General features: G+C 38.8%; 1 protein-coding gene across 3 annotated transcripts in view; it reads right to left on the bottom strand.

Moving 5' to 3' along the window:
• PRKN (parkin RBR E3 ubiquitin protein ligase) overlaps positions 1 to 17,232 on the bottom strand; it is a 1,272,120-nt gene that overhangs the window by 988,622 nt on the left and 266,266 nt on the right. For all 3 annotated transcript variants that reach the window (XM_036886760.2, XM_036886759.2, XM_036886761.2), the window contains exon 2: positions 6,633 to 6,796. In XM_036886760.2, the coding sequence (XP_036742655.2) occupies positions 6,633 to 6,796 (164 nt within the window). The remainder of the gene's footprint in view (positions 1 to 6,632; positions 6,797 to 17,232) is intronic.

Raw genomic sequence — 17,232 nt, 5'->3', positions numbered from 1 at the left:
TAACCTTGAACCTTTGGTAACCACGAATTTAAAGCCTGCAATGGCAATAAGTACATATCTTTCAATAGTCACCCTAAATGTTAATGGGTTGAATGCACCAATCAAAAGACACAGAGTAACAGAATGGATAAAAAAGCAAGACCCATCTATATGCTGCTTACAAGAAACTCACCTCAAACCCAAAGACATGTACAGATTAAAAGTCAAGAGATGGAAAAACATATTTCAAGCAAACAACAGTGAGAAGAAAGCAGGGGTTGCAGTACTAATATCAGACAAAATAGACTTCAAAACAAAGAAAGTAACAAGAGATAAAGAAGGACACTACATAATGATAAAGGGCTCAGTCAAACAAGAGGATATAACCATTCTAAATATATATGCACCCAACACAGGAGCACCAGCATATGTGAAACAAATACTAACAGAACTAAAGGGGGATATAGACTGCAATGCATTCATTCTAGGAGACTTCAACACACCACTCACCCCAAAGGATAGATCCACTGTGCAGAAAATAAGTAAGGACACGGAAGCACTGAACAACACAGTAGAGCAGATGGACCTAATAGACATCTATAGAACTCTACATCCAAAAGCAGCGGGATATACATTCTTCTCAAGTGCACATGGAACATTACCCAGGAATTCCACTCCTAGGAATTTACCCTAAGAACGCAGCAATCAAGTTTGAGAAAGACAGATGCACCCCTATGTTTATTGCAGCACTATTTACAATAGCCAAGAATTGGAAGCAACCTAAATGTCCATCAATAGATGAATGGATAAAGAAGATGTGGTACATATACACAATGGAATACTACTCAGCTATAAGAAAAGGGCAAATCCAATCATTTGCAGCAACATGGATGGAGCTGGAGGGTATTATGCTCAGTGAAACAAGCCAAGCGGAGAAAGAGAAATACCAAATGATTTCACTTATCTGTGGAATATAAGAACAAAGGAAAAACTGAAGGAACAAAACAGCAGCAGAATCACAGAACTCAAGAATGGACTAACAGGTACCAAAGGGAAAGGGACTGGGGAGGATGGGTGGGTAGGGAGGGATAAGGGGTGGAGAAGTAGGGGGGTTTAAGATTAACATGCATGGGGGGGTAGGAGAAAAGGGAGGGCTGTACAACACAGAGAAGGCAAGTAGTGATTCTACAACATTTTGCTATGCTGATGGACAGTGACTGTAAAGGGGTTTATAGGGGAGACCTGGTATAGGGGAGAGCCTAGTAAACATAATATTCGTCATGTAAGTGTAGATTAGTGATAGCAAAAAAAAAAAAAAAAAAAAAAAAGGGCAGTTCCTGTGTGGTAACCTCCAACGAGTTCTACACAAGGGTATAAAGGGCATATAAAAGTGTAGGCAAAGGGTCTGTTTGTGTTTATACAGAGGATCAAAGCCTAATTGGGCTACCCCGAAAATGAACTAAGATACGATATGAAAAAGAACTTCCAACATCTGCACTCTCTGGAAGACTCATGCCAGAAGATGATCATCAAAAAACCCCAACAAAGATCCACGCACTGCTACAGCTGTAGATGCACTCATCCCACCAGTTCCTGGACTTGCCATGGGAATGAGGAAGGAGATATCTAAGCTGGCCTGTGCATACAGTAAAACAACAAAATTGGACTGGATCTATACTGTTGGAACTCAACCAAGAATTTGGAGAAGTGCAAATTGTAGCGCTCCAAAGTCTTACAACTACAAACTATTTACTGTTAAAAGAACATATGGCATGTGAACAGTCCCCAGGAATGGGTCGTTTTAATTTGTCTGATTTCTCTCAGACTGTTCAAGTTCAGTTGGACAATATCCACCATATCATAGATAAGTTTTCACTAATGCCTAAGGTGCCTAACTGGTTTTCTTGGTTTCACTGCAGAGGGCTGGTAATTACAGATATGCTTTGGTTATGTAACTATACTCCTATTATGTTAATGTGTGTGTGCAATTTAAGTAGTAGCTTAAAACCTATACATGCTGAAGTTACTCTACAAGAAGATATATCAAAGAAATAATCAATCTTCCCATGTTTTCTTCCGCCTGCTACTTCTATAGCTTTTCTTCTTCCTTCCTAATTACAACCCTTAAATAGAATTCGTGCCTCATATCAAATTTACCGAGTATCATAATTCTTCCAAGTGGTAAAGATACCTCAAGACAAATGCTGGGCATAGAAGCCACAGGGCATAAATATGCAAAGAAGTAAAAAGCTAACTTTTTCAAACAATAAGGCTTCTCTCTCACTTACTAACTTCACAATTCCCTGTATGGCCCCGGAAGATGACTGGTTAGCCAGAGACGGGTAAGATTCCTCAAGGGAGGAACAACCTAAGACAGGCACAGTCGCAGGGGGGCCATCAGGTGAGAAATTGGGGATCAACAGAGGTGAGGCTTAGAACCTCACCCCCCCGTTCTGAGAGAAATCTTCTGCATATGTGGATGTTTTATTGCCCTGGTCTAGCTTGGATTAACACATAGTCTACAGGCACACACCTGATCATCTACATGTGCTCTCTTACAACACTAAACTATGTTTTCTACCTTTATCTTGTATCTACCTACCACTTCAGCATTTTATTAAAAATAATAATAATAAAGAGAGAAATGTGGTATCCACATATAAATCAAGTATAAAAACCAAATGAGTATTCATATTTGAACTGACTGTTTATAGTTCATAATGCATGAGCAAAACCGAAAGTTTCTGTGATGACTGCCCTTGTACTGTTCACTATGTAACTTATTCATTATGTAAGAATTTGTTCTACATGTAAAAACTTGTTTGTTATGCCTCAGAAGATTGGAGACTGACAAAAATTAGGCTTGGGGTGGAATAATGATTGTGCATTGAGCATTGACTCCCCTATACAGAATTTTATTGTCGTTAACAACCATTTGATCAATAAATATGAGAGATGCCCTCACAAAAAAAAAAAAAGAAGGACAGACTTCCAATGGTAAAATAAATTAGTAACCGGGATGTAATGTATAGCATAAGGAATATAGTCAAGATATTGTAACAGCCTGGTAGGGTGATAGCTGGAACCTAGAATTATGTATATAAATGTTCTACCACTGTGTTGTACACTTGAAACTCATGTAATGTAATACTGTGTGTCAACTACCCTTCAATAAAAAATAATAATTAAAAAAAAAAAAAAAATCTAAAATAATGCAATAAAGAATGAAAAAATATTGTAAAAAAAAAAAATCTATAGAATTCTTTATATTTAAAATGTGTAAATATTACATATACACACACAGAGATATATGCATATATATATATATTTGTCCCAGTAAAATATGAATCTTATCACTCTTTATTACAGACATATGCATAACTTACGATGGAAAAGTTTTATGCTATTTAAGGTGATGTTCTAGACTCCAAAGTAACTGCCTAGCAATGATGGTGACAACCATGATGATGTTGTTGGTAATAAATACTGACATTTATATAATGTTCACAATTTGTCATCCTCGAAGAATTTATATAAACTAACTAATTCAGTCCTCAATTAAATTCCAGTGAGATAGGTACTATTATTATTCCCACTTACAAATGAGCAAACTGAAACACAGAGAGGCCGCATTCTCTAAGTATGAAAACATTTGAAAAAATGGTTTTATCTTTATTTATAATATTAGAAAGTAGATACTTGCTAAATACTAAGAGTTGTATTGAGATATAAACACTGTATAGAGTATCATCCACACACTTACAAATGAGGATTGTATAACAACATGGAAAAGGCTTATGATCTAATGTCAGGTGAAAGAAAACCAGAATACAGCACTGCATTTTCACACTGACCCCAGCCATAGAAAGAGAGCCATGCACACACCCAAGGGCCAGACAGTGTAGGCCCTGCTGCTCCTCCCATACACCCTCTCCACCCCCTCTGCCACCTCTCCTTCCCCTCGCTGTGCTCATTGCACATTCTGCACCGCACGTGAACCCCTGCAGTCTGGCTTCCCCCAGCCACAGTCCTGGACCCCACTCCTGGTCACCACAACTGCCCCCAAGCCCAAAGGCTCTTTTCTTCCTCGGCCTCCTCCTTCTTTTCACAGCATGTAAACCTCTTTATCAGTAAATTCCTTTTCCAAAATATCCTCAGAAGCATCATTTGGATGGATAATGCCTCCTTTATGGCAGCCCCACCACCTGAAGAATGTGCTCAAGCCTCTGTCCTCTGCTCCTTGGCAGTTGCACTGTTCCAGTAACTGGGTAGGTAGTTCTTAAACATAAAGTGAGCCCCTGAACTCCACGCCTAAGTTCTAGACATCTCCACACAGATGACCCCCTGACATGAACTGTCATTGTGTATAAAGGGCCCTAATCCTTGCTACAAACAAACGTGGCCTCCAGACCCGCAGTCCTCGCCACGGCATCCGATTCTGCCCTGCTCTCTAGGCATGGAACCGAGGGCCAAGGCAGCTGAGCTCTGTAATAGCTCCAAACTCCCTTCTCTTCCCGTCTGCAACCCCTTCTTTGGGCTCAGGCAGAACAGGAAGCCAGGCTTTTCCCAAGCACACTCCGTGCTCATTCTCCATCTCTGAAATCCTACTCGAGTTTCAATTCATCCATGAAGTCTTTCTTGGTGACTTGCACTCAGATGTATTTTCTCCACGTTTAAAATTTCATACAATGTCTCTGTTTGCATATGGCTTTAACATCCTTATGCTGTAGCTACTAGGTGGAACCACATGACATTGCTAGATAGTTTTAACCTATGCAAAATGGTTTGACCTAATATTTCTGTTGATTTTAGAACCCCTAAATAAAGGGGAGGCTCCACAAAAACAGGGATGAGTTTTTCCTTTCTTTGCAATCCCCTATGAAGCCCAGAACATTGGAAATATTTAAGAAGTGCTTGTCAAAATAAGAAGAACTGAAACCAGTAAATATCTTATAGTAATGTTGGCAAAATGAATTGTCTGTAGCAATTAATCTAAGCCATCCACTCAGATAGCAATGGTGAGAAGCTTAGAAACTCAAATTCCAAAACTTAAGGTAACAAAATATTTTGGTTCAAGGAGCTGTTTTAAAATAATTTACTTGTGAAAGAAACCTTCTTGGATTTAGGGGTTGGCAGGTAGAGTAAAAAGCGTTTTAGTTTACTGGAAAAAAAAAAAAAAAAGATCTAAACCCCTTCAGCACAGGCAGTTCTCTTATAACAACAAATTGCCTAAAAGCAAAGCCCGGACAGTTGAGCTACTGCCTCTTGCCATTCGAGGTTCACTGGACTGGCAGGAGAACGATTTGCATTTCTAGAGCTTCCTTTGTCGGCCCCAATTTCAAAGCATTTCACAGAACAGCAAATAACCGGCACTAAGAAGAGGCAGTGATAGGACATCAGTACAGAAGGGGCTGGGCAGAGCCGGACGCGGCACAGCCATGCGCAGCAGCGGCCCCCGCCAGCCCCACGTAAACAGGAGCGCAGTTAATCTGTGCTGGTTAACAAAGGGGAAAATTATCTGTGGGATCTTCCCGCGTCACATGAACCAGACACAGAAAGCATCTGATTTTTCATGCTTTCACAAAGAATGACTTCAGTACCCATTGAACCGTATTTGCTAGCTTCCCCAGCATATTATAGGCTTCCGCTTGTAGGTGGTGGCATACTTCACCACTCGCCTAACCAGCTCTCCCTTACTTAAGAAGTGTTTGTCAAAATAAAAAGAACTGAAGTCAGTAAATGCCTTATAGCAATATGTTTGTGAAATGAATCACCTGTAGCAATTAGTCTAAGCCATCCGCTCAAATGGCAGAGGTAAGGAGCCTTAGAAACTCGAGCTTCAAAACTTACGGTAGCGTAAAATATTCTGGTTCCAGCGCTCCCATATTCCTACAGAAATCACACCCAGATGAAAAAGATATGGGCTTTAATGGTTTTAGGAGGCTGCGGTCCCCAAGGGCATTAGGGCCAGGAGAGAGGCGCACACCCGCTGCTCCCTCTCAGGTATTTCGGCCGCCTGTTCCAGGGAAAGGTTAACTGAAGCGTGGAGAAATTCGGTGCAGAGGTGGACTTCTGGGTGTGTCAGGCTTCCTGCCCCCGCAGCCTGGGCACATGCGGCTCTCGTGGGGCAGGAGCACTTGGTACTGGCTGGAAGTGAGGCCCTGAGCCGGCCCCAACTCCAGCAAGCCACAGGCGCAGGCTTCCGACCATCCTCCAGGGGTCACAATTGGGTTACAAATGCCTCCCAGCGCAGCGCATGAGCTGCAAGATTTGGAACACTTTATTCCAATCCTTCTTCATTAAGATTCAAGTGGAATAAGTAAGGTAGAAATTGAAGAGACACAGAAATTGTGCCATGCTGCTCCTGTAGTCAGTAAACATTTGCTCACTAAGCCCAGGTTATGTGTCCCCTCTCTCTCTCACTCTCTCTCTCTCTGTTACTCACAGTTGTTCTTCCAATCCTCCCTGCTTGCTGTTTTAATGCATAATTAAGAAGGTCAGAATTAATGAAGCAGTGTGGAGTAAAGTTCAAGGAATCCCTAGGCACTATTTATTCTATTAGATCTCAGGCATGAATGTCAGTTTGGCAGAGGAAGCAGCACACGCAATGGGGCTGGCTGCGTCCCAGGAACAGTCCAGCATGGGAGACTCACCTGCACTGTCAAGTCATCCCGAAGCTCCTTCCCCGCGAAAATCACGCGCAACTGGTCAGCTGGAACCCCCTGTCGCTTAGCAACCACCTCCTTGAGCTGGAAGATGCTCGTGTCGGAATCCACCTCCACTGGGAAACCATGGCTGGAGTTGAACCTGACAAACACTTAACAAGGAAATTGGAGGGAGGGGAAAAAGAAAGTGGCCATTACTCAAAGCCCTTATACGGCAACAGAAACATTTCTCGAACAACTTCCCCTCACCCACCCTTCCATGAATGGCAAGCATTTTCTTTCATTTATAACATAATACTTAATGGTATAGAACAACATTGGGAGAAAAATGGAGTTTCTCTGTGGGATTTCCTTCATATATTATTAGTCAGTGACCCACAAACAGAATTGCATGTCCCTTTGCCATCCATCCTGGGAAACAGGGACTCAAGCAGGACACTGGTTTGATTGGAATTGCAACATTCCCATGAGTGTATTGAGGGGAGATTCAGCTCTGAAAGCCTGTAGAAATGCAATCCCCCCATACACACACAGCACGCCTCTTAATAGAAATTAAAGTATTGTGTTAGCACTCGTGGTATAATGATGGAAATGTGGGTGCCACCATACAGGCTAGAGTGAAGCCCCACCCGAGGCCATGCTGAGGGCCTCGGGCACTGGAGGTCCCAATTGAAAAGCTCCACAGAGCCTTATGAGACACTTACACGCCTTTTCTTTTGAAACTAGGGACATCATTTCTCTTACTGGAACCACTGTTTCCCCCGAGACCCTGCCTAGAACCTCAGAGCCGTTTGCCTGCCTGCTGCTCACTGCCAAGGCCATGCCCCGCTGTGCCCCACCCCAGTGCCCTCTCCTGTCCTGCCTGTCCCTACTCCTGAAATCTCTGCTGGATTCTTGCAAGAGCCTCCCAGCTGTAATCCTGATTTGCTCTCTTCACTTCCAAAGCATTCTACTCCACTCTGCAAAGTAGGCCTACTGATTCAGAGATATGACCATTCATAGCACTCAAATCCTTGAGTCTCACCCTATCTGCTGGGGAGAAAACTCTAAAACCCCTATCAGCTGGCACAAACCTATAGTCCAGTGTTTTCTCTGTTAGCGCCACAGGTACTCCGCTAAACTAAATGCTCCCAGAAAACACACTGCAGAAAGCTCCTGCCCCCACCTCTTGTCTTTATGCATGCCACTCCCTTCCTCACCTCTGTCTGTCAAGAGACTGTTCACCTCCATGATCCATCTCAAATATGACCTCCTCCAAACGGCCTCTGGCATGAACCCTGTCAAGACCCAACTCCTCTTTTCGGGGCTCCAGTGGCATTTACTATGTACGTCTTACAATACTTGCCACATTCTTTTCTGGAAGCGGTACAGCCCAGAGGGTACAAATACATCCTGCAGAGTCAGATGGACTCATGCACCATCCCCTGCCAGCCCCTTATCAGCTCAACAGTCTGGGGATAAATGCATGAACTCTGTTCTCTAGTGCTCAGTTCTCTAAGCTTCAATATATAAACCATGGAGAGTGTTCTGTGATGTGCTGAGTAATATTTGTAGTGGTTACAACCATTACATAGTTACCTGCAGAAATAATGGATGTTTGTATATGTCTAAGATGTTTGGTACATATTTTACCTTCTTTAAAACATTATAAACTCCTTGAGGCCAGGTACTCTAGTTGATTTTCTGTTGTATCTCCTTGAAATATAGCAGTTACTTATTATTCTTGATTCAAAGGTGAGATGGCCTACCTAGTAATAATTATAATAAAATAATAATTATAATGCCAATAATAAACAAACACTATTTGGCATAATTGTACCTTATATGTGCAATTTTTAAGCTTCCCAAAAATCTGGTAAGGTTAGTATCATTATCCTTATTTAATAGAAAAGCAAATGCAGACCTAGAGAATTGTCATCACTTTTCTAAGGACGCCAGCTACTTGGTGATGGTATCATAATTCAAATATAGTTCAATCTAACTCTAAACTACATTCCATTTCTACTATCACAGGCTGCCTAAAATATTCTAGAAAAGTTTGCATTATTTTTCCTTATGATAAAAAGACAAATAACAGCAAAAAGTCTTCACAATATAATTCAGGCTTTCTAACAATATTTCCCATACAGGTTAGCAGTAGAAAACTGGATTAAAAACATAAAAGCTCCAGTAAAGAGGTAAGAGCAAAGGACAGTGAACAGTGGTTATTAAGATACAATGACAGCAAAATGATACCAAATGAGAGCAGGCACCAGAGATGACATCACAAGGACAAAACCCTGATGTCTTACCAGCATGGAAAATATGCAGGAAAAGCAAGGACTGAAAGTGACAAAAGGTTCCAAATAAAGGTAACTGATGGGGGTGGTGGTGGGGAACAAATGAAAAAACAGCTACAGAGGAAAAGGTGCTTCTGATAGATTTTTAAGCAGATGTCATTGTGACACTTTCGGAAATAAAAGGGAGAAATAAACATGTATTGGAATCCCTTGAGGTATGTTCGCAGCATTCTCAGATCAGAGACCATAGGACAACCAGGTCATCAGATGAGCCGTGGGACAAGTGGGGGGCTCTCAGGGACAAATGATAAGGTCCCAGTTTCTAAACTTGATTTTCTAGTGTGTATAGATTTTTTTTTTAAGCAAAACCCCATAGGAAGGAATATGGGAAGCAGCAGCTGGCAAATATACAAATGCTAATGAAAAAAGGAATTAAAAAGTCCAGGAGAGCCTAAGATGATGATTTTTCTCCAGAGGTTTAAGTCATGGGAATTCTATCTTCAGGACAAGAATTATAAAGAAAACTAAAGGAAAAATAAAAAGCTGCAACAAACACACTAGATAGTTCTGTATCCTTACTCAAATCATTAGTATCTGAAAACATTCTTTTCCTTATAAAAAGGTTTTGAGCTTCAGTTCAATTTGTATAAATCATATCAATACTTAAAAATAAATTTTTCTGAGCAATAGATCAGATATATGGTTTGAGTTTACAGTGGAAGGAATGACTGAACACAGAGCAGGTACATGGCCAATCCTGGCTTGGATAAAAACAAACGTCTTAAGGTTAACTAATCATCGGTAACTGAAGGTGAGTATGTGGGAAAACGGCTGATGCTTAGTGGCAGGAACATGGTTTGTCATGGGTCTCCTTCTTTCTCTGACACATACAAGCAATGTGTCATGTCCTACCTGCTCTGGTTCTGCAACCCCAGCCTTGGGAGAAGGGGGTTGTGCCACTTACTGATGTTACAACTTAGGACGAATTACCTGGTCATTGTGATTCTTAGCTTCTTTATCGGCTAAATGGAGACAGTGCATGCAACCTCAAGTGATGGTTACAAAAGACTTGTTGAGATTATAGATGCATTAGGAAATCTGGGGAAGAGTCCTTAGTTCAAACCCTATACTCTTAGTATAGGACAAGTTTGTCCTCCAAAAGTAGTTTCCAAATTTTAGTCACCTAGACGAGGTGGTGCTAATTAAAGCAGCATCCTCTGTTTGTACTGTAAATAAGATTAAATGAGATGTGGCTAAATGCTAAATAAATTTTTCTGGTTTCTGCTCATCTTCATGACAGGTAGAAAAGTTCTAAGAACAAACTGATCTGATAAAGAATTTAACTTATTTCTATTTTCCAGGATTTAATTATAAATTAAAAGTTTGGGAATGCATTGTTTCAATGACACCTATTATAGCATCAGAAATAAACACCATATCAATAAACATAATCAATAGTGTGTACTATCAATAAGCACTGTAATGCACTTATAAGATAAAAGATAGGGAGACACATTAACACTCTCTTTTTATGCTATGAATAAACCCTGACCTGGGCTCAGAAAATCCCAAGAATAAGACACATGGGAGGAAAGAGGGGAAGAAGTTGTCTGATGATGAGTGCTTCTATTTCCCTCAAGACCGTCCTATTTGTCCTGTCTGGACTTTATGAAGTATACATTTTTGAGTTATAACTATAGTCGTTTTGTATCATTCATCAATGATTATTGTCCTTACAAGAATCTGACTACCTCAAAAGCAGCTATTCTCTTCCTGCACTGTGTGCAGTTCTGGAATTTAGGTGGGGCAAGCCACCTTTCCCCCGCCCCCACGAGTGGACAGTCATTAATTAGCACCACCCCACTCCTCGTCCTGGGGGTTTCTCCAGGATGAGCGTGCAGCAGACAGTGTCTGGTATTCCCCTGGTCTCAGCGACTGATTCTGGAATACAGGTGAGCAAAGGTGGACCAGTCAAGGACAAATCCAGCAAACTGTCAGAGGTTTGCTGAAGAAATTTCAGATAGCATGGACCTTCATGTGAGGCCTGGATATTTTTGTTGAGAGACTCAAATGGAAACAGAGCCCAAGATAAACCACTGGTATCAATCTATAAGTGGTTCAAGTGCTTTTGGGGAAAGACAGTTCTTTCTCAAGAGAGAATGCCCTGAGCTCTGAAGGGTGTTGAGCACCAGCTGCAGCAGTAATTGGGAACACCAAAAAGTTACCCCACATATCTCCAGTTATCTCTGGGTGAGGTGGTTTCTTCTTTACCTTTGAGAAATATCATTAAATCTAGTATCTCCTTAGAAAGACAGACCTTGTCCTCACATTCTCTTCTACTCACCATCCCACTTCTTTGCCCAGAAAAAGTGTAACTTTCTTATAATCTTACTCTCCACTTCTTAACTTTGCATTCTTTTGTGAACCCACTCTTGAAGATGACTTGGTAAATCGAAGACCTCCACATTTCCAATTCAACAGTCACTTCTCATATTGGCCATTTAGAAACATTGACTAGGCTTTTGTTTTTACAACACTTTTCTCCTGGCATTTGCCACTGTGCCCTCCTGGTTTTTGCCTTATAACACAGGACAAACTTTCTCAGCCTCACCTCTTGGATTATCTTTCTTGGTTGTACCTACTGATTTTAGGGTGCCCAGCATTCACTTGAACTTTCTTTTTGTATCTGCATGGTCTCCCAGGGTCGTATTACCCAACTGCATACATTACAATTCACGTGCAATTTAAAACATTTCCATGAGAAATTTTCATTTAACATGATTTTTACTTTATATTCTTATTTTAAAATCCAACTTTCCCACAACCTCTACCTTACGCCGTCCCCAAACCAACAGGTCCACAGGGTTATCTCACTCTTGGAGCCAATCCCTACCTTCCTCAAGTTATAGAATTAACTCACAAGAACTATGCCTCACAAGTACTTAATGACTTTCAGATAGGAATCTCAAAATATTTAAATATGAGGTGAAACTAAACACAAACCACATAATATAGCTTTTTCAAGATTCAGGAAATAAAATCTGTTTCATCATAACTTCTTACATTCACAGTCTAAGCCATTAATTAAAAGACTGCAGCATATTAACCATTCATCATGGGACTCCAGTAGTGAAACTCTTTATACCTTAAATCATTAAAAATTAGTTTAAGAAATAATTATAAAAGAATATGCATGTGTATTCATATCTATGCATATGTAGGTATGTATATATATATATATGTGTGTGTGTGTACATATATATCAAAGCTAATATAACTACTGCGTGTGTATATATACAAAAATTGCTTATATGTATAATATGTATATATAATATGGACATATATATTAGCCTAGGACATCTTAATATAAAAAAATTACAAAGGCAAGATATGTATAGATATAGGAATATATCTGCATACATATGCTTTATAAATATACACTCATACATAGTACTTTGTAAACCTATATAAATGAAGTACCAAACTGGGTACCTTACTGTATGTTTTAAATTTAAACTTTAATGAATTTTTCTTAAACTATGAAAAATACAAAAAATGGTGCAGAGAGAGCACCTACAATTCAGGATTAAGGTAAGTAGGGAACAAAAGTGTGATCAGTATTCACAAAAATTTTATATATGTTAATATAAATACCTTAAGAAAGTCAAATGGTTGTTTTGAGGTAGAACTATAATGATAGTTTGATTATCACAGAAAAATAACACATGCAAATTCACTGATTAAGGAATAACAGGCCTTTGTTATCTGGTCATATAGGTCATTTCTAAGCCCAAGGGAAAAATAAGAAGAAAGCTCACAGCCGTATGTACTGAAATGATCGCCCCTGACCACTGGCTATAAAGAGCACAACAACAAGTATATATAAGTCAGGGCCTTGCTCAGATGCCCTAAGCTTCCTCAAAGAACAAACTGAATATATTCTTTTTCTGGCTCTTAAGAAACTACCTTCAACTGACAACTTAAGCATAGGCCTCTGCCAAGAATCAGCCTCAAACTGCGATGTCAACTCCTGTCAAAGCAGAGTTGAGAATTGTGGCCAGAATGGTGCCCACACAGGCCTGAGTCATGGATCAAGGTCAACTGGCAGAAATTCTCTGCTTAGGCCATGTTCACCTCCCCCTTACCCCTTATTTTGTAGCTCATCTTCCAAAGTGTTGCACGTGAGGGTAATGAATATGGTTTTACGTGAGCGAAGCTCTAGGAAAAAACACCGTGAAAACAACTGTTTGGTTAACCATCAGGATGACAGGATTGTAAAGTTATTTTATTGCAGCAGAGAATAGAAAGTTGACTTCTACAATTTATTATCAAGAATGAAGTCAAATGATGGCACTCCTCAGAGTCACGCTCCATTTCAGATCTCATCTAGTCTGTATAACCTATTCCCCACCCACTGAAGAGCAAAGCTCTGCAATTAGACTGCATTTCAGAATCACAGCTCAATGTTGAGTGACTTTGCATACACAATTTAACTTATTTCGGGTTGTTACAAGGATCCAGGTTACTATTACCAATTTTTTAAAAACACTATTTATATCATGTAATTTAGTGCTTTATTATATGCTGTCTGGTATCATTCTTTATTAGCTTCTTACATAATTTTTGATGCCAAGCTATCTTTCAAGTTCTTTCTCATCAGAAGCCTCATTTGGTCTCCCCATACTCACTATCACAGTGTGTAATGATAGAGGTCAGGAGTTTTGCTTTTTACAATGACGGGGCAACATGCTACCAGACTAACTCCCCTGCAGAAAGCAACTATGCCATCTGGACTTTATACAAAAAGCAGATATGTGAAAGCACAGAAGCCTGAACAAGATTCTGGTAGGGAGACTATGCCAGGAGGGGCAGTCAGTGGAGCTCATCTTCACATCTTTTGGTTGGCAGCCAGGTACAGGCAGTGGGGCATGCAGGCAAAACCCAGTCATGCTGGTGCGAAGAAGCAAGACGCTGAATCGGGAGAAACTTGCCTCAGAAGAGCAGGCAAAAACCCAGAGGGAAGAGAGTCAGAAAGCGAATCCCCTGAAGGTACATAATGTACTCAAAGGTTTTCAGAAACAGAAAACATCTACCAAAAGAAGTGGAGTATAAATCTCAACCCTTTAAATATGAGCTTCACAAGGTGACTTCTAAAGAGCACAGTATGGGAAGGAGGAACTAGCACAGTTCCCAGGGCAGAAACCTGACCAATGCTATTTCAGCCAGGTGACCAAAGTCAGTATCAACAGTGATAAGTCATACTGATAATGTTAACCCTTGATATGACATGATGAGGCTAGCACTTTCTCTCTGTAGTCCCCCTCTCAAAAACACACAAACCCAGTCTTTGAGAAAGCATCAGACAAAAGCCAATTGAGGGAAGTCTAAAAAAGTACCCGGCCAGTATACACCTCAAAACATTCAAGATCATCAGAAACAAGGTAAGTCTGAGAAACTGTCACCATCTAGAGGAGCCTTATGAGACATGTCAGCTCAATGTAATGTGGTGTTCTGGATTGGATCCTAGAAGAGAAAGAGGATATTTGGTAAAAACAAAGAAAATCTGAATGAAGTTTGGACTTTAATTAATTAATATGCATAAACATTAGTTCATTAATTATAACAAATGTAGTATAATAATGTAACATGTAGAAAATAGTGGAAGCTTGGGTATTTGGGAACTTCCTATACAATCTTTGCAATTTTTTGGTAAGCTACAACTATTGTAAAATAAAAGTCTACTTTAAAAAAATCTAGTCTGATTCCACAGCTGCTACCTAAAGAACAGGTTTTTCGATTCAAATCCAACCAAAATAATTGCCTCCTAAAACGAAAGAAAACAACTGTCATCAAAATAAAAGTTACAGAATACACACTCTCCAAAAATTGCATTCATCATCTCTGGAATACAATTACAAAATTACTCAATATTTGAAAGAACCAGAAAAAGAGCACATTTTCAGGAGAAAAGAAAATAAGCTGAGACAAATCTTGAGATAACTTTAGTTTTGTAACTAATGTGCAAAATTTTAAGGTGGCTAGTGTTATTACCCTCAATTAAGTAAAAAATGTATATATTCTTTCAATGAATGGAAAAACTAGGACAGATAAGCATAGAAATAGAAATTATAAAGAAGAATCAAACAGAAATTATAGAACTAAAACTACCACAACTTTTATCTGGCATAACAATTTATTGTATAAAGTTAATAACAAAATAGAGATAAGGAAAATGTTAATGAAGGATAGGAGAAAGAGAGTAAAAGAAAAATTTAAAGTAAAAAGTAAAAAGAAACCTCAGGGACCTGATAAGTAATATCAAATGGTCTAACATATATGTAATCGGAGTTACAAAAACAAAGAAGAGAGAATAGGGCAGAAAAAACTATTTGAAGAAATAATGTCCATAATTTTAAAACATGTGATGAAATAAATAAATAGATCACATATTAGGACACAAAGCAAGCCTCAACAAATTTAACACTGAAATTGTATCAAGTATCTTTTAAGACAACAATGGTATGAACCTAGAAATCAATTACAAGTATTAAACTGGAAAAAAACACAAACATGTGGATGTTAAACAACATGCTTCTGATTAATCAATGGATCAAGAAAGATCAAAGAAGAAATCAAACAATATATGGAGACAAATGAAAACAGAAACACAACAGTTCAAAATAGGTGGGATGCAGCAGAAGTGGTTCTTAGAGGGAAGTTTGTAGCTATACAAGCCTACTTTATGAAACAACAACCTCAAATAAATGACCCCACAACTAAAAGAATTAGAAAAAGAACAAACAAAGCCCAAAATTAGTAGGAGGGTCAAAAGATCAGAATCAAAATAAAAGAGACTAAGGAAACAATGGAAAAAAAAAATCAATGAAATTAAGAGCTGGTTCTTCAATAAGATAAACAAAATAGATGACCTCTTAGATTTATCAAGAAAAAAAGAAAGAGTACAAAAAAATAAACAAAATCAGAATTGAAAAAGGAGAAGTTACAAACACCACCACAGAAATTCAAAGACATATAAGAAAATTCTATGAAAAATTATATGCCAATAAGTTGGACAACCTAGAAGAAATGGGTAAATTCCTAGAAACATAAAATCTTCTAAGACTGACCCAGAAGTAAACGGAAAATATGAAGAGACCAATTAATAGTAATGAAATTGAACTGGTAATAAAAAAAAAACTCTCAACACACAAAGTCCAGGACCAAATGGCTTCACAGGTGAATTCTGCCAAACATTTAAGAACAAGCTAATACCTATTCTTTTTAAAATATCCCCAAAAATATAAGAGGAGGGAATACTTACAAACTCATTCTGTGAAGACACTATTACTCTACTATTGAAACCAGACAAAGAAACTACAAAAACGGAAAACTACAGACCAATATACCTGAACACAGATGCTAAAATCCTCAACAAAATATTAGCAAACTGAATTGAAAAATACATCAAAAGGATCATTCATCATGACCAAGTGGGATTTATTCCAGTGATGCAAGGGTGAACAATATCCACATATCAATCTATGTGAAACACCACATTAAATAAAAATAAAAGCCATATGATCATCTCAATTGATGCTGAAAAAGTATTTGACAAAATCCAACATACATTCCATGATAAAAACTCTCAACGAAGTGGGTATAGAGGGAACATACTTCAACATAATAAAGGCCATATATGACAGATCTATAGCCAATAACATATTCAATGGTGAAAAGCTGAAAGCTTTTCTTCTAAGATCAGAAACAAAACAAGGATGCCTACTCTCACCACTTTTATTCAACAGAGTACTGTAAGTCCTAGCCATGGCAATCATGTAAGAAAAAGGAGATAAAAGTCTTCCAAATTGATAAGAGAAAAGTAAAACCGTCACTATTTGCAGATGGCATGAAACTATAATATAGAAAACCCTAAAGATCCCATCAAAAAACTGTTAGAACTAATAAATGGATTTAGCAAAGTTTCAGGGTAGAAAATCAATATACAAAAATCTGTTGCATTCCTATATACTTACAATGAACTAGGAAAAAGAGAAATCAGGAAAACAATTCCATTTACAGTTGCATCGAAAAGGATAAAATATCTAGGAATAAACCTAACCAAGGAGGTGGAAGACCTGTACTGAAACTGTAAGACACTGATGAAAGAAACTGAAGAGACAAATGAATGGAAAACTATCACATGCTCATGGACAGGAAGAATTAATATTGTCAAATTGACTATCCTGCCATAGCAATTTACAGAATCAATGCAATCTCTATCAAAATATCAATGACATTTTTCAGTGAAC

Source organism: Manis pentadactyla, chromosome 12 (assembly GCF_030020395.1).
Source record: "Manis pentadactyla isolate mManPen7 chromosome 12, mManPen7.hap1, whole genome shotgun sequence".
NCBI classification, from domain to species: domain Eukaryota; kingdom Metazoa; phylum Chordata; class Mammalia; order Pholidota; family Manidae; genus Manis; species Manis pentadactyla.
The sequence above is the reverse complement of the archived record's forward strand: the minus strand, read 5'-3'. Positions and strand labels throughout refer to the sequence as shown.